Here is a 17,654-nt window from a genome sequence, read left to right on the forward strand (position 1 = left end):
GAGAAAAGACTAGACTTGTTGGCCGATCAACTGAACTCATGCGCAGGCCGAACTGACTTTGTGAGTCGCTGCTCAACGGACCGAGTTGCGTGACTCGGGCAAATACTGGACCTGTTGGCCAAGCGACTGAACTCAGGCACATGTTGATCTGGTGAGTCGCTGGTCGGTGGACCGAGCTGCACGACTCGACCTGTTGGCCGAGCAACTGAACTTGGAAGTCTGAAGTTGCGCGACACGGGCTTGTCCTAGATTTCCTAGGTAAAAGGGGATCCACCCAAACTGTTTTCCTCGACTTCGTTGCGTGACTTCAGGAATTCACATTGGAACTCGTCTAGGTGACGGTTGACCACAGATAGCTGGACCTTGAATGAGTCGTCTGACAATAAGGTGTCAGGCTCGAGGAGCGATGGTGCAGCTCGGCGAGGTGCAGGTGCACTCTACTCGAGGAGGTTTCTGGGTGTTGCGGTCTGCTCTCGGTTTGTTCTCTGCGATGTCAAGTCGGTCGAGGGAGCTACTAATTACACGATCTGCGGGATGAGCGGGACGATCATTTGCATCATTCCTCCTAAGGTTTGTACTTGCTTGGCTAAGCCGAGGAATGCCTCAGGCAAAATGATCGAGGGTCCTGTAGTATTTCCAGGGGGAGAGAGTCTTGGATCATTGAACAAGCACCAGTAGTGATCCAACATCAGCGTCGGCATGCCCCCATCCCTAAGGACGGGGAGGGGCTATTCTCCGAGTCTGAAAGGGAGGTGTGCAGTTGGTGGTTCTCCCTCGGGGTGAGCTCCTACGAGGTGCTCCTGCGACATCAGGGCCCTCCTTCTAGCGACAAAATGTCAATGAACTCATGTGCAGTGGTCGAGTCAGCATGGCTTTGTCCACGGGTCGATGTCCGAAGTTCTTGACGTTCGGAAGCGGGTCTCTCGGTCGGTTGGAAGAAACGCCAAGGTCGAGTTGGATCAAGGGTCGGGATGGCCGCGTCTTCAGGGACATATGTGTTCCTGCACACAGGCACTGGTCGAGAGATTCCCAACTTGGGCCCCTCGGAGATTGAGTCAGTGGTTCTTTTTCTCTCCCTCCTGGTCAGATACCGACCGAGGGCTTTTATATTGTTGTCCAAGGATCGGTCGTATGCGGATTTGGTATATCAATCGACCCCTCCCTCGAGCGATAAGTTAATACTTTCGTACGGCCGCTCTCCGGTATGTGCGGAACGACGCCATGCGACGTCGTCCTAAGCTTTCCGGGACGGGACTTGCTAGACGAACGCTTGGTGCTGTGATGTGGCATTCGGTGTGTGTCTCGAGAGCCCATGTTCGCTGATGACGTGGCTATATATATATATGTATATATATATATGTATGTATATATATATATCAAGAGAAAAAAAATAAATAGAAGCATGTATTATACAAAATAAACATTATTTAATGCCTTGAACATATACAAAATGTACAAACTAAAACAAAAAAAAAAAGCTGATGTATTCCCCCTTTGCAGGAGCTCAAAATTTCCGGCAAAAGCACACCGCCGCCGCCGTGCCCTTCCCGCCGTTCTCCCTACCCGCCGACCACAATGACGTTGCAGGCCGCCGCCAGGTCCGACCGGCAGACGGGGCACGTGGCGTGACCGGCGAGCCAGGGATCGATGCAGTCCGCGTGGAACCCGTGGCCGCACCCCGTCATCGTCCTGAGGGCGTCGCCGCCGCCGAACTCCGTCAGGCACACGGCGCACTCCGGCCCCACCGTCCCCTCCCCGGCCACCTCGGCGTACGGCGCCACCGGGAGCGACGCCAGTGCCGCCGGGTCGAGCCCCCTTGGCTTAGCCCTCTTCACTCCACGCAGCTCCTCCCGCTGCTCTTCCTCGTCTTCGTCCTCCTCCTCGGAGTCCGGGCCGGCGAAGGCCAGGTAGAAGATTGTGGCGATGACGAGGAAGCAGAGGACCATGGCTAGGATCTTCGAGACGGCATATTCATCGCAGGAAAGGGTGACGCTGTGTGGTGCAGGCGCCGCTGCCGGAGGCAGAAGGCGGCGGGAGGCGGAGCTGGAAAGAGAGAAGCAGGTCGAATAGGAAGAATCCATCGGTGGGGTGTGAGAGGATGTCCCCTATCGCCGCCTACGAACGTAGCTAATGTACACTTACTGGGCCGCTTCAACTGACTCGCCGGCCTAACCATCTGGATGAAATGGCAAGCGTCGGTTGTGGTTTCGTGTCCTCCTTTCTGGTTGGGGCCGCCACTCCGGAACGGAAACCGGAACCCCGTTTCGCATATGCTGTCACCTACCCGCATCCCAACTCGTTGAACACAGGAGCGTACCACTGTGGGTCCCCGCGCCCCTGCTCACCTGATCTGCGAGCGGGCATCGTTGCGGCAGGAGATCGAGTACCTGTGCAACAAACACCATGCCGTCAGTTGACGGCGACGAACGATCCGTTGCAGGCAACCAATCTCCATCACAGCGGACGGTGGAAGAACGTTGGTTTTACATATCTATAGTTGATAAGTTTACGGATATCATATTAGCTCCTATAAATATGACATAGCCAATATGTACTTTTACATAAAATCGAAATCCTCCCCGCTTAGCAGCTTCATCATAATTGTAAATTAAAAGTTAAAATATTTAAAATGCCCTTAATATCACATACATGATATCTCACCTATTAAAACCTTCGTATGATACTCTTAACAATAATCATACTAGTATAGAAATTGATAAAGCATATTAATATCTATTGTATGATATCCTCGCATTTGATTTCGATTTGAATCAGAAAAAGGAAAAGAAATAGAAAAAGCCTTTTTGGATAATTTCTTCATCTTGAGCCATTTGTCTGGATACTAATCTACACGCCCAAATTAAATCAACCTTAGCTGTTCGTTCTTGAGTCAGGAATCCTCTCCACTGGATCATTTTTGGCAGTCTAATTTTATCTGGCAAGATAAGTTGGCATGCATGGCAGATATAACCATGACTACCTGTTCCATCACCCTCTGACTAGAAACTACGTACATGACCTGTCACATTTCCTATGCCCTCTGACTAGAAAAGAGGGAAGGACACGATTGTAATATAAGCCTGTCATGTGTGCAAAATGTTAGGAGACCGGATGCATGAGAGCCCCACGCACGTACGTGCCCTTCCATGCACGCAGCGTTGCATTGCCGAATCTTTTTCTCCTTCTTCCCCCTCGACGCCATATAAAGCATCGTCCCTCCGACTTCTCCACCATCAAATACATCCTATCTCCTCCTTCTGGTTCGCAGGGCGAGCGACGGGCACGATGAGCCTGTCTTGCCTCACGTGCGGCGGCTACGGGAAGCCGACGAGCGATGTGGAACTCGAGCAGGACGACTCCTACGGCGGAGGCGGAGGCGGAGCCGGCTGTGGCCCGTGGACCGCACGGTGCTGCTGGGAAAACAGGAATTGGTCGGGGGAGCTCACTCCGCCGCCCTACGAGAATTTGAGGAGCAGGTCCATTCCTGCGAAGCCGGCGGACAAGAAGAAGGGGCGGCGGAGGATGTCAGAAGACGGGGGTGGCAGCCATCTGCTTGCCGGAGAGGCTGCGGCGGGGCCGCAGCTGAAGCGCAGCGGAGGCATGCGGAGGGACTGGAGCTTCGAGGATCTCCCCAACCGGAAGGCCAACGAGGGTAGGAAGGTTTAGGTAGAGGAAGGAGGTGAGGGTGGGACGAGAGAACGCGATATGATGGGTTTGGGTGGTGCTGAGTTTTCGGTCTTCGATCGGAATGGTCAAAGAGGGGGAATTACTGATGGCATATTCAACACCGTGTGTTTGTTTGCTTCATACATTCTGCTCTGTGAATTGATTTATTTGATGCGAATGGCTTCTTGTTTTTTCCTAAGAGGAAGATTTGTTCTCAGAACAGCTTCATTTTTTGTGTGCATCTTGCAATATTTCCAATGGATTTTTTCCATTATTTTATGAGATCATGAAAGTTGTGGCATTGATTCGATCACAACAATTATATTTCACCAACATTTTTCTTTGTTCTATGGGCGAACAACGAGAAGGTTTTTTCTTTTTTTTACTTTATCTCATTTTCATATTTTTTTAAAGGATGTTATTTATTTATCATAATTTTTACGTTTCACGTTATATGAATCGGTTTATGGGGTGAATCAATTGTTATTGTATTATGAACTGATCCAATCTTACATGTAATAAGATTTACAATGATAATTATAATAATTTTTTTGATTGGCTTACCGTATGTTTTTGATATTTTCATAAAAAAATATTATAAGTCTATTCAGAAACATTGTAACTAAAACAAATGGACTTAAAACCTAATAGATTCTAACCCATATATAAAAATAGATTTTTAGGAATCCTTATTGATTAAAAAAATAAGAACAATCAAGTCTGAAGATTTTTATATTAGTTACAATATTTTTGAATAGGTTTATAATATTCTTTAAAATATTATAAGCTTATTTAAAAATAAAAATACTATAATTGAATAATTAGATTGATTTATTATACAAACCGATTCGTATAGTATGCTCGAGTACTAAGGGGCATCTCATGTATTTTTTTCAAACACATTTGAATAATATTCACGTGTACAAGATATATGTGTGTTATAAGTTAGTCCTTTCACTCTATTTTAAAAGAATCATATTATATATATATATATATATATATATATATATATATAATATGATTAGCATATATAAACATTATATAAAAAATCCTTTGTACATATTTATTTATGACATTCTCTTTCACTTATTCCTTTAATATTTTCTTTGTAACCTTTAAGAATACTTTATCCCCTTGCTTTTATTGAATATCCAATCTTTTACTTTAGCTACAAAGCAGCTCCTTTGGTCCAATTGCTTTCCGTCGTTATTATTGAGGAGTCAAATTTTGATCCCCAATATTTATTTTAACTTGCTAGTGATTCTAACTTTAATGTGGGGTTGGTCAAGTTGTACTGATATTTATTGATTCTTGTGGATCCAAAAGAAAAAACTTTTTTTATTATGCACTAGTCTCTTAAACATCTCACATCGCTTGAATTAGATTAATGCATGTTTGAGTTTTAATGAGCATCGCTTCGTAGACTTCAAAGTTTTTAAGGTCTTTTCTTCATAAAATTTGTCCATCGATTTCTCTTCTATTTATTTGTCACTTCTAAGCAAGTTCACATCACTTCTATTTTTTATTTATATTCTATTAGAAAATAAAGCGAAAAATCTACTCTCGATAAAATCGATCACCATTAGTAAGGATTTGACAACTGTTGTCGTCCACTAAATTTATTTTAAGGGTTTTTGAATATGTATAGAGCTTCTTTACTAAATAAATAAGAGAATTGAGATATTCGGTTTCGCCATTCTCTTGAGAGTTGAAAAATTAAATGTTACTTAACTTCGCATGTCTTCTTAATAGTTATACTTTATGCATCAAACTGATTATTAATATTTATTTGCTCTTTGCCCATGCTTTTGAAGCATATGGAGTTTTCACATTCTTTGCGTTGAGTTAGCTAATGTAATTTACCTCCTCATTGCTATCCATCTTCTAAACTACAAGAAATTTTATCCGAAATGAGTAAAATTTTACCCCGACTTGTAACAAATCTCTGATAGATTTGATTACCTCTAGGATTGTATCATCTTCTCCGTCATTTATGTTATCTACTTCTCTAAGTAGAAATGGTATAACATCACATATTGTCTACTCTATTCCTTAATCAAGCATTCCTGCATTGGCCTGAAGTCCCCCCACTTTTGACTACCTTGATGAGAAGTTCGTTAACACTGATCTTACGAAGTTCCTTAGCCCTTACCCTTTGATCTTATCTCGATACTTGAAATTTGCCTCTACATTCTTTACTTCATCGTTTTCCTTTCATGACCATCTGCTCTCCCTCCATAAGAGTAATAGACTGATGACTTCACGAAAGTCATGCCTCTATGGTATCATGATGCTACCATGCCCATAGCTCAACTATCTATTGTCCCACATCTGCTTTGCAATTTATAAATATGCCTCTATATTACTTTAACACTCCTTTGAGTTTACATTCATCATAACTAATACTTGGTTTTAGATAGCTAAGTCCCTATGATTCACTGTGATCAAAATTCGTGCCACTCAGGTAGCTCTACGATGTTGTGTTGATTGACACTCTACACTACTATGTATGCATCTCGTGCAGTCAAACTTCATGTATGCATCTCGTGCAGTCAAATTACGTTCAGTAGGCTTCATCATGTTTGGCGGTCCAACTTGGGTAGTTGGCCGGAACTCAACCCAAGCCCAATCTAACAAAGATTGGGTCTGATTTGGACGTTCGTAATCATGAGTCGGGCAATCAAATCCAACCTAAGCTCGAGCACGTAGAGCCGACCTCAGTCCGACCTAATCCCTTGCTAATTAATTCTTTGTTCAAATTAAGATGTTGGAAACTCCACCCTGATTGATTGTTCATCCTGAATCGGCTAAAGGAATCCAAATTCGGGATACAACTCAAACCTAATTTCGAATGATGGTTCATGAAAAATACTTGAGCAAAGATACACAAACTGTTTTCGAGCCGGATGTTAATATTTTATCACGGATGCAACTTTTCTATTGATCTAATCTTCTGTTATTGAAGTCTCGTGAATTGGGTTCGTCTTCTTTGTATGTTTACCTTTTGTGAGCTACTGTCAAAAGTTAAACATCTTCTGGTCGCTAATGGTGAATAATGGCTTTTCAGATGAAATCCCCACCTTCTGTGCTCTCTGTGGGTGGTGGAGTTGATGAAATCATGCCTCATCTGTTCTCTGACTTCTCATTCTATGCATTTCTTTTTCGATACCCGAAATGACACATAAGAAAAATAAGCAAACACTGAAAAGATTATACTTAATTGTTCAAAAAAGGTTCGCCAGGAGCCGAGTGATTTCTCTGATTACTGGTACAACAGAAGTGAACATCAACTTGGATCAGAGAATGTCACCTGAGTGAAAAAAATGGCACAGCAACACAAAGTTTGAATCCAACCTAACGCATGGTGCCATTGCTAGTGAGCATCGAGTCTTGCCGATTTAGCGCAGGAAGAGAATGAATGCACTTCTGCTGAAGTTGATGTTTGCAAATGGAGGATTTGAAATCTCCAATTGGTAAGGTTGTGTGCTTCACTTCTGACCCTTGCTTATAAGTGTAGGTGTCACCGTAACAATTCCTATGAAGAAGAGTGTAGCTATTGATTGGAAATCATATAGGTCGGCCACCGATTTCAACTCACCGAGAGCTGTTCCTGCCTGCAGGATTCAAATAAGGTGATGAATACCTGCTTTGGTAGTTTCATAATGAAGTAGAGCAGAAGAAAACATTACCCGGACTGTCACATATGCAGCTGGGATGAGCCCGATAAGAGTAGCCAAGAAGAAGATAGGGTAGGGCACATCAACTATTGGAGAAGCCATGTTGATGAATGTGTTTGGCAATGTGGGTGTGACTCTGAGAAATAGAATGTAGTTTAACAACTTCTCTCTTCTTTTAGCAACCTGTCAATAGAGATACCTTGTCAACTGGGTTAAGATGCAAAGAAGATGCAGTAGAATGATGGAAAATGTGCAGGAAAAGGAAGAAAAAAACATATAGATGATAAATTTTGATCCTGATTTTTCAATTTAGCAACATCTAAAATTACAGTAAAAATGTGTCCAAATTTGTTGTGCTTGCCATGGGAAATCATAGTTTAATAAGGCCAAAGCTATAATTTTAACGAAATTGTCATAGGACAAATTGGGGTATCTCTCTTTTCTTGCTTTTGGCATGTCATGTTTTTAACCTCTTAAAGCAGTTTTCTTAAAGTAAGCACATGATGAAACAGAGGACATATCAATATGAACCACTTAGATTATTTTGCTGCAGATAGACCAAGTATCTCAAACTCTTGTTAGAAGGGCACAAGCAACAATGTATTAGCTGAATCCTTGCAGCAGATTGGCCAACGTAGAACAGCTACTACCCAGAATTGTCAATAGGTTAACACTTGTTGAAGTTACAAGTACAACGAAATTTATGTCCTGTAACCATAAGCAACATTCAACATAGAACAGCTGCTAACCAGAATTGTCAATAGGCAAAACCTTGTCGAAGTTAAGTAACCGTAAGCAACATTCAACTTGATGAAATCTAAATTTGATATCCCAGTTAACGTACAGGGTTGTCATAAAACTATTGGTGGAGAAATGTATTTTACCTGAGCCTGGAAGAAACTCAGCTTATCTGGCCACAATGAAAAGACCAGGGGCCTTCCTATTATCTTCGACAGGAAATAACAGGAAGATGCACCAGCTGTTGCAGCAAGAATCACCAAAACCATACCACCAGCAATTCCAAAGAGGGCTCCAGCTAGTATTGACATAAACACAGTTCCTGGGATCATGAAAGTCTGCATAAAAATGTATACCGTGAAGTAGCATATCAGGACCTGCACAGTGTAGTCGTTGGTGTAGCTTTCCAGATTATCCCTGCACATAGTTTTAAAATTTTATTGTCCATCTTGGCTCACGAAAAATTTCAACATTTGTTTCAGAAAATATGTAAGATGAATAACACTGTAAAGAATAATTTCATTGTATTAAAACTAAGATTTAATCAAACTTAAAGAAAAAATATGGAAAATAATCTAACAAAGGCATAATGACTATAGGATTCTAAGCTGTTGGTAACTACCGCTAATGAACTAAAGTGAAACAGCATCAGATGACTGCTAACATGAAGTGTTTCAACATCAAAGTTAACGATCTACTATCAAATTTCGACCTGTTAGGATCAAATCGCATCATGTAAAAGAAACTAGAAAGCTGATGTTGTAGAAAAGTAATCAAATGGTTAAATGATGGATAGCACACCCACACCATCCTCACTCATGCATATACTAATGGTAAACATGACATAAGTCGGTGTGACCAAAGCAAAATCCATTGCATCTGACTTCAGATAAATTCATTGTTGAATGATGAGGTCAGTTTTCTAGCATTTATGCTGCAGATGGGAAATATTTTGAGGGCGATATATGGAAAATTTCAAGCTTAAGAACCATCAAGTTCGGCATATGTACATTCATTTGCAGAACAAAGATTCATGAGTGGTCTACCATGGAATTTAGACACCCACAAATGAGTATCATCTGCTTTTAGCACTTCTCTGTGACCATTCAGCTGCCATGTGAATCGTATGTACTAATATTACATCAATTTTCTCAAGAATCATGAATAGAACAAGTGTTAATTCAAGTTATTTCAAGAACTTTGAAATGCTCTTGGAATCAAAATGCCAAGCAAACAAGAAAATGACCTTCTGGGTCTCCCCCTTTTCTAAAGCTCACCAATAAAATCTTCAAATGTTTCCCAAGACAAACTAATGAGTGCAACCATAAAATTCTTCAGTCTAAGAGTTGCAGGGAAGTTTAAGATCTCATTGATGTTTTATGCCAAGCAATTTCTTGAAGTACCCAAAATCATTTCCTCAAAAAATAATTCCTGAAAATAATCTAATACTTCTTTTAAAGAAAAAAAAAAGGGGGTCCTTTTGGTAATGCACGTGTCTGATTACAATGGTAAAAAAGATCAAAGGAATGAAATAAACCAGGAAATAAGCTCTATCACATAATAAAATAGCCATATTGTGTAAATTCACTACTCGGAATAAGAAACATTACAAAGCTCTTTCATGGATTTTTTTTTCCACAATGCATCCTATCCTGTTTTCTTGGCAAATTTATAATGCGTGAGAAGCTTATTCATGAAATCAAAATGGCAACAACATCAATGGTTCTTCATATAGATGCAGATCCCCATTGAGAAACACCATCAATTAAGTTCCATTGCACATAAAACAAAAAACAAATATTCCATTACCCGTTTCCAGATTCGCACATGGTACAACAATATTATATTCTATGAAACTAATCGGAAAAAACATGAGATCTACGAGATCTCATAGGTACTGTTCCATTCCCTTCATCAAGATCTAATTTGCAGAAGCAAAAGATAACTCCAAAACAGAACCAAATCAATCTAAACCCTAAATCGGCAAAACGGCCCAAAGAAACCCTCCGAAAGCACAATCCCAGAAGCTGCAAACTTCAAACCAAAGGCGGAATCTTGACGGCAAGGACAAGCGAATAGGTGTTCAAACCTGAGGATCCGGATGTCTTCGAGGGTGCGAGGAAGCTTAAGGAAGCTGTAGTCGGAGGCCGGCATCGAGAGGTAGAGCCCCGCGAGCCCCACTCCGAAGATCGCGAACACCACCGTTGCCGCAGCCAGATCACGCCGAGACAACGGCAAACTCCGGCCGCCTTCCATCCCCTCGCCTTTCCCCCAAACACTGCGGCCCAGATTACAGGCCGAAGCTTCCTCCTTTTACTCTTCTTCTTTCCTTCTCCGTTTCCTTCGTTCGTTCTTCGAAGGGCGCGAGAGAGAGAGAGGAAAGAGAGAGAGAGAGAGAAGGTGGGTGGTCAATAAATAGGATGCTCTGCAGGAGCAGAGGAACGGTTGGGGAATATTCTCGATCACGTGGCCGGGCTCCAAACAGAAACGACTGAATCATTTGCTCATGTGACCGTTCCGGCTTACGCCCAATTCCAGCCTACCTGTCTTGATCGAGACACCAATCAGGGAACCGTCTCGTTCGGGTGCCGCGGGTACCTATCGAATTTCCCCTGTTTGGTGTTCTGGGAAAAGCAGAAAAGAAAATTTAGAAATTCTCCAAAAAAAAAAGAAAGGTGAATTACACTGTTTTGTAAAATCCGGCTATTATTTTTTTTCCTTAAAACTTTACCAAATCTTCTTTTATAATTTCCAAGTGATTTTTGGCTCAAAATGATTGTAAATTTACCTTAAGGTTATTAAAAAAATATATAATTTAGCTTTTAAGGATCGAAATAAATAAAAAATTATTATTATTTTAAAAATGAAAAATATAAAAGTGGTCATTTAAACATTCTTAAGTCATTTGTGATTTTTTTTATTTTAAAATTTATCTAAAAAAGTTAGTGATGAATTATAATAGTTACCAAAAATAGTGAACTCCTCGTAACAACAAAAAATATTTTCTAATAATATTCAAGTGATTTTTGACCTGAAGTCACCTCAAATTGGATAAGTTTTACAAATAACATAATTTCAAGCTTTTAAAGACTGAAGTAAATAAAAATACTTATTTTAAAGACTTTAAAATAAAAATAATAATAATAATCAAGATTTACTTTATTAGTGCTTGCATGCTTATTCTCTGCAACAGCAAATAGACAGTCAAGGAGAACAGAATCCACATTCCAACTGCAGATACTTCAATAGAGACAAACAAGTTGATAAACTCGTATGTATCGTCTTAAGTAGACATTTCTACATTTTAGCTGTCAAAATTTACAGTAAATATCATGATGTTAACACTTGATCAAAGGTTCTGTAGTACGGTATCACACCATGCAGCCATGTCCACATGAAGCAAGGTTTGGTAATGCAATGTGGGGAATTTGGAGTTCCTCGGCTAAGGTGGAGCTTAATTCTGTCATATAAGGGAGACTGGATCGGTGAGCTTGAAACATTCAAACAGGCATGAGTATCAGTTCATCGTGACCTCACTTTAGCAGCAGCTTCCTTGATTTGCTCGATTGTGAAAACGCCGAAGAAATCATCATCCATAAGTGCATTGATCACTGCATATGCAACATCGTCGACACTCACGGGGGGTGCCAAAAGGAGATCGGACGCCAGGAGTGATTTCAAAGGCCTTGTAAAATTCTCAGCGGCAAGCAGTAGCCTTTCCAGTGGTTCACCTATTAGATCAAGTGGGATCTCATAACCATCGACCTTTCTCTTACCATAGATGAATCCAGGTCTCAACACAACACCTGTTGAAGAATGTGCTGACTTATTAGGATAAATTGGATGGTACGAGTAGATGCTGAGGTAAAATATTAACCTGATCTTGGGTACTTGGAGAGGACCTCAGATTCTGCTTTTCTCTTCCCGACGAAATACCCCGAAGAAAGAAGGAAAGAGGGGAGATTGTAGTCATGGACAGATATCAGGATGAACTTAGGGACACCTACATTTGATAGGACAGGAAACTTATCAGGGAGAGGAACACAGCGTATAACATAATTTCATGTTATGAATAAAAATTTGAATGAACTATATAAAGAATGATTTTAGACTTGCCAACATAATCCAATTCTCACATGGGAACTCATGACATGAGCTAACGAAGATACTTCATTTAAAGGGAACAACTATTTGCTCTTATGCACAAGGCATTTTTACTATAATAGGTAATATGCTATAGGTTTTCACATTTCACTCATGGACAAAATTACTAAATCTTTAATTTCTGTTGTCAGTTATTTTCACTTTTGATATTCTTCATTAAGTCTACCATACTCCTGTTCATTAGTTTGTACTTCGTTTAGTTTCCTATCTAACCCTCCTCTTCACATTTTTACTTAAGCTCTCCTCTTTTCTTCTATAATCTTGATACAAAACAGCTGCCTGGTGTGCCTTCATAGTGAAGGTATCAAGCAGCCAATTCAAAAAGGTGCTCAGTAGAAACAAAAGTATGCTCAGAAACTTACTCCCACTTTGCTCTTGTTCCCTCTTGAGAAGTTTGTGTTTAATATTCCACATAGCAAGTGTATGGTCAATAACATCGAAAAGGATTTCAATTTAAATAGTACTATTGCACAATGCAAGTAAGAAGGCCATACTTATGCTTTTGCATGTTCAGATGGTCTTTTATTAATTGCCAATATAATCACAGAAACACATCACAAGTAATCAACTTGAGTGATTTATTACCTCATACACATTTTTGACACAAATTCTAAGATTTATCCGATCTGTAAGATGCAATCTAGAACATAATGTGACTAGTGTTACAACAACCAACTCTTACTGAACAAATCGTAAAATATCCTCAATAACAATAGTCATAAGACATAGATCCTACGAACGATACACCAAAAAGGCTTACTTACTATTTACGGTTCATAATAGCTAGATATTACTGTGGTTATCTTGTGCATAATAAGCAGAACAGCCAACTGGAGACAGTCTTAAGGCCAAAGTAGCCACTCTACGAGGTATTCTATTAAATGAAAAATGGCTAGTATGGTGAAATAACAGACCTCAGATTCACAAAGGCAAACTCGCTTTAACTATATGAAACATGCAAGGATGGAAGCCAAATATTCATTACTAATCACCACATGGTAATTATCTCTGTCTAACTTGTCAAGAGATGATAATACATTCCACCATTAGGAGAGAGTTGGCATTGTTTGGTAATTAGTACCATGATTCTGATTTGCATAATTAAATAATTTTCATATTTGGCATAAATATCTGACGTGAGAAAAGACTTAATAAGCATCCGTCTAGAAACCTCAATGATAAAGCAACGATAAGTTCAAAGGCTCAACGGCAGAGCATAGTCAATGATTTATCAGCTTTAAATAACAACGCTTACCAAAATCCTTTGCAGCACCTACTGCTAAGATATTAGCTTCACCATTTATCCTCTTCATCTGTTCCTCATTTCCAAACCCTCCAAGGGTTGATACAACAGCTGTTGCCCCAACCAACACCTCCTCCCACATTAAATAAAAAACATCACCTGCATTAAACAGAGATATTCATTTTACTGAAATTTCTTAAATATATACTAAAAGCTTATCATCATTTGAGCCTTTTTCCATCAACATGGGCTTGGATTCAAAACACAACTCAACATGGAGAAGGCTTAGCAACCTGAAAATGACTTATTGAAAATTTACACACTAGAGTAATTAGTTAAGATCTAAAAGGTTAGTTAGTTAGTGGGAAAATCTGCCTTTTCATCCTGATCTTGTGCAAAAAAGTAGAACCCCACCATTCCCATGTATATAAAGAAGATTAGGAGCAGGTATGGTGTTCTGTCATGAACTTTTCAAGCTTTCTGAAGAAGAATGTGTAATATGGACATTATCTTAACCCGAAATAGGCCAAATCTACAAAATTAAAGGACATTATTAAATTAAATCCCAAATTTGGTGTGTTCTAGGTTACCTATAGGGATGAGAATAGGTCAGGTAAGGTTTTCAGGTTAAATGGGATATAGTAAGGGCAAATCATCAGTGGTTTAACTTGCTGTGACCAGGAAACAAGCCATATAACTTGCGGGTCTGGTCCACTCAAGTCAAAAAGTCATGGTGTGCTTTAAAATGTTCTTTTACATTAAAAAATTTGGTTGGTCGGCGGGTTAGGTTAAGCGTATTTCCCCATTTAATTGTATGATTCAACCTGACCCAAAATGGCTCACCGAGGGTCGAGATCTTTTGATCTCTAGTGAACCCAACGGGTCATCTTAAAAGGGTCAGGTTGGGTTGACATGATGGGTTTTAGGTCAAGATTCGACCCCTGATCATCTATTTTGATGATTTGTGCTGCAAAAGTAACACAAAATGGCACAAGGATCCTGCTTTGCCCAACCGACGGTTTCAAACCTCAAACTATAAACTTGACCTTCATTTCTCAGCACTCTAGTCTTTTACAAAGAAACAACATGCTCGTGGTAGTAATATGCTGTCTAATACCACTATATCTCATCCATTCACTCTTTACTATCCTTTAGTGTACAGTCTGTTTTAACCACTCAACCTAAGCCTCTTCAGAAATTTTTGGCTGACTTCTTAACTTGTATATACAGGTATTCCAATATATATATATATATATATATATATATATATATAAAGTCTGGCATACCAAAGCGTACCGCCCATACCGGGGCGGTACGTACTGGTCCGACAGGTTACCGGTACGTAGACCGCCCGGTATCGCTACAGTGCTACAGTACTATACTGTAGCACTGCTACAGTATGTAAAAGTATAAAATTATTCGGTACACCAGGGTGCATCGCTCAGTATGCCCTGATGTATCGCTCGGTACACCGGTACCGTATATATATATATATATATATATATATATATATATATTAATGCATTCATACAGATGAAAATCATTTGAAGTTTTAGAGCCCAAAATATGTCCACTCTTGATTCTCCAAGAAACAACTCTAGAAGATTCTCTATAAGCAACAAATGAACAAATTTTTAACATGCATCTTTTGGAAGAATCAGACAATGTAAAACAAGCTAAAACATGGAGTAGAGGTATGCCTGCCATCCAGCTAACTTGGTCAACCCATGAGTCTGTGTAAGAAGGCCTTCCAGACCTAAAAAAAAAAAAATCCAAATCTTAGGTTGTGGTAGTATCTAGTAAGAAGAAAATTAGATTCATACTGCTAACGTTAGTTAATATGAATTACACGAAAAGCTTAACAAACAAAGTAAAACACCTCCAGTAATATGATAAACATTGAAGGACTGCATGCACCTGCTTACGCTGACCACTTCAATGCCCTTCAACACTGCAGCTTTGCAAATAGCAGAACCAACAAACCCGTTGCCCCCCAAGACAACAATCTGTTAAACAACAGGTAAGTGTAAAAACTACATGCAAAAGCAAGCATTGCTAGGGTATTTACCTTTTCAGTTTTCACATCTGCGACAACATCAATCGGAAGGGAAGAGGAATCTTCTACCAGATCTGATGTGGCATAATTGCATCTAACATTGACCCTATATGGAGTAACAAGGAAGTCATGTTAAGGCATGAATATCACGGTAATACAGCACTGATATAATTAAGGAAACTTTCCTTTAAAATTATTTTGCATTTCTGATTATTTTTAGATACAGGAAAGATATAAATAACATGCTAGCATTAACCCATTGGGTCCTATGTGGTGGTTGAAACTTGCAAATTCAATAACTGATTTACAGTGTCATCAAGATTCCATTTAAAAATTCCATATTTATCTCCGGAAAGCAAGGAATAACAGCTAATGTGTTAGAATTAGAATAGATGCTAGCATTTACTCATTGGTTCCTCTGTGGTGGTTGTAAGCTCCTAAATGCTCCTACTGCATGCATTAGAATTAGAACAGATCACCAAATGCAAGTCCTCTCTTAATTTGATAATGTTCCACGTGCATAGTCATGAACCTAATTCCAATCCTAGACATGGTTCTTATGTAAAAGACACAAACTGTACCCCCACACACACTACTCTTACGCGAATGCCATAAGATTTTACAAGAAAAAAGAAACAAGCAGAGCCAACAATGGCCTGCTTGAGTTTGATTACCCAGGTGACATCTTAAAGATAATTAAATGGGTTGATCGTGGGCTTGCGGTTATCCAAGGAAATCAAGTTTTCTTGAACCTTAAGAGTCAAACCTGAACTTGAACCACCCAAACCAAGCTTAGATATGTTCGTGCAACTGTTAGAGGGCGGCTCAAACAACTGATTCCTCAAACATTCAGACCCTCCGTATCTCCTCTTAAATTCAACCAAGAACTCCTTTTCGTATCTGATTCGCTTGTTCCTCTGTCCTTGTTTTTCTCTTATTTTTCCCAAATATAACGCAACACACCAAGAAGTCAATTTTTTACTCGACGAGAACCGTACACAATGTGTTCTTACCATCAAGCCGTCCCGCAATCCGTAAGACGCTTGATGACTCACACAGAGAGCAGGTCAAGTAAGTGTCTAAGTCGGCCGATCTTTCCACAGAAGAATCGCACAAATTCCAAAAGAATTCAACGAACGGTTGAAACCGAAAGCCCAAAGAACCAAGTCTGCGAGGCTATCAGAAGACATGAGCGTGCATCAAAACTACAAGTCGACGACGGAAGACGTGCCCTGACCTGGATGGGGGCCGCGAGGGAGAGCGAGACAGGGACCGAGGGGAAGGGATCGAGCGGGTCGAGAGACAGGGAGGCCTTCCCGACGGGAGCGAAGGGGCAGAGGCGAAGGACCACAGCGACATCGCCACCATTAGCGCCGGAGACGAAGCGTCTTCCTCGCTTCGCGATTCTTCGCCGTTCTTTTCCTTTTTGCTATATATTTTTCTCCTTTTCTTAATATTCCTTTAGATTTATTTAAGATGTACGCTTGATGGGCTGCCAAGTGGCAAAAGATACGGAGCGCAACATTTTTGTGGACTGCTACGAGCGATGCGGTGTTTCCATCTGTTAATGTTTTCTGGGGGCTGATTCTGGAAACATATTTTGCTTGCTTTTCGTATGGGTTTGTTGTCGTCGGTGAAGCAATCATCAATTTTCTTTATAATTTATTTTTGGACAAATTTTATCGTGAATTTGATCCATCCCACCGGATCTGTTCTTTAAATTCCTATCGGATTAAGTTTATAATCCACCAAACCAAATCCGACTTGAGTGGTGGTTCGGAATTTTAATTTTAGTGTATACGAGAGTTAAGTATTAAGAAAATGGAAATGATTGAAGGAAGAAGATTGAAAGAATTAGAGATCTCGTTTCATACGAGGCTCTACTCATAGTAGAAATCATTTTTGATTTGGAGGATATACTCATAGCAGAATGTGTCAGGTAACAAGCAACTACTGTCTCATTTCTGAGATCTATCTTAACTTTTTGGAGCTCAATCTGAGCTGAGTACAATCATCAAATAGTTCTCTCAGAGAGCTCTTATGAATAGTAAATGCTTCACTCCTTTTTACAAAATTTTTGAAAGAGCCACTGTCAGCAATGCCAAATAGA

The 17,654-nt window shown here is 40.1% G+C and overlaps 3 protein-coding genes across 3 annotated transcripts; all 3 read right to left on the minus strand.

Annotated features, from left to right (window-relative positions):
* Positions 1-1,559: 1,559 nt before the first annotated feature.
* LOC103981679 (E3 ubiquitin-protein ligase ATL9-like) lies at positions 1,560-2,081 on the minus strand. Its single transcript, XM_009398421.2, has one exon. The coding sequence runs from the start codon at positions 2,079-2,081 to the stop codon at positions 1,560-1,562; it is 522 nt and encodes a 173-aa protein (XP_009396696.2).
* A 4,776-nt stretch (positions 2,082-6,857) lies between these two features.
* LOC135609901 (uncharacterized membrane protein At4g09580-like) lies at positions 6,858-10,474 on the minus strand. The gene is made up of 4 exons (XM_065103688.1): positions 10,171-10,474; positions 8,228-8,498; positions 7,356-7,526; positions 6,858-7,280 (listed from the first exon to the last, which is right to left on the minus strand). Exons 1-4 carry the CDS (start codon positions 10,335-10,337, stop codon positions 7,155-7,157), a joined length of 735 nt encoding a protein of 244 aa, XP_064959760.1. The 5' UTR covers positions 10,338-10,474; the 3' UTR covers positions 6,858-7,154.
* Positions 10,475-11,304: 830 nt separating this feature from the next.
* On the minus strand, positions 11,305-16,974 carry LOC103981264 (uncharacterized protein At1g32220, chloroplastic). Its single transcript, XM_009397924.3, has 7 exons — positions 16,782-16,974; positions 15,557-15,650; positions 15,406-15,494; positions 15,189-15,244; positions 13,501-13,647; positions 11,959-12,084; positions 11,305-11,887 (listed from the first exon to the last, which is right to left on the minus strand). Exons 1-7 carry the CDS (start codon positions 16,910-16,912, stop codon positions 11,604-11,606), a joined length of 927 nt encoding a protein of 308 aa, XP_009396199.2. The 5' UTR covers positions 16,913-16,974; the 3' UTR covers positions 11,305-11,603.
* Positions 16,975-17,654: the final 680 nt, after the last annotated feature.

This window comes from Musa acuminata, chromosome BXJ2-4, assembly GCF_036884655.1.
Source record: "Musa acuminata AAA Group cultivar baxijiao chromosome BXJ2-4, Cavendish_Baxijiao_AAA, whole genome shotgun sequence".
In the NCBI taxonomy this organism is placed as follows: Eukaryota; Viridiplantae; Streptophyta; class Magnoliopsida; order Zingiberales; family Musaceae; genus Musa; species Musa acuminata.

What these genes read in the sequence shown, in the direction of transcription:
- LOC103981264 (XM_009397924.3), bottom strand. Translation starts at nt 16,912, where the DNA reads ATGGTGGCGATGTCGCTGTGGTCCTTCGCCTCTGCCCCTTCGCTCCCG. An exon ending in CCAAGTTAGCTGGATGGCAG is followed by an intron (nt 13,648 to 15,188) that starts GCATACCTCTAC and finishes TGTTTAATGCAG; the next exon opens with GTGATGTTTTTTATTTAATG. An exon ending in CTCCAAGTACCCAAGATCAG is followed by an intron (nt 11,888 to 11,958) that starts GTTAATATTTTA and finishes ATTCTTCAACAG; the next exon opens with GTGTTGTGTTGAGACCTGGA.
- LOC103981679 (XM_009398421.2), bottom strand. Translation starts at nt 2,081, where the DNA reads ATGGATTCTTCCTATTCGACCTGCTTCTCTCTTTCCAGCTCCGCCTCC.
- LOC135609901 (XM_065103688.1), bottom strand. Translation starts at nt 10,337, where the DNA reads ATGGAAGGCGGCCGGAGTTTGCCGTTGTCTCGGCGTGATCTGGCTGCG. An exon ending in TGAGTTTCTTCCAGGCTCAG is followed by an intron (nt 7,527 to 8,227) that starts GTAAAATACATT and finishes CTCTATTGACAG; the next exon opens with GTTGCTAAAAGAAGAGAGAA. An exon ending in CTGCATATGTGACAGTCCGG is followed by an intron (nt 7,281 to 7,355) that starts GTAATGTTTTCT and finishes TGAATCCTGCAG; the next exon opens with GCAGGAACAGCTCTCGGTGA.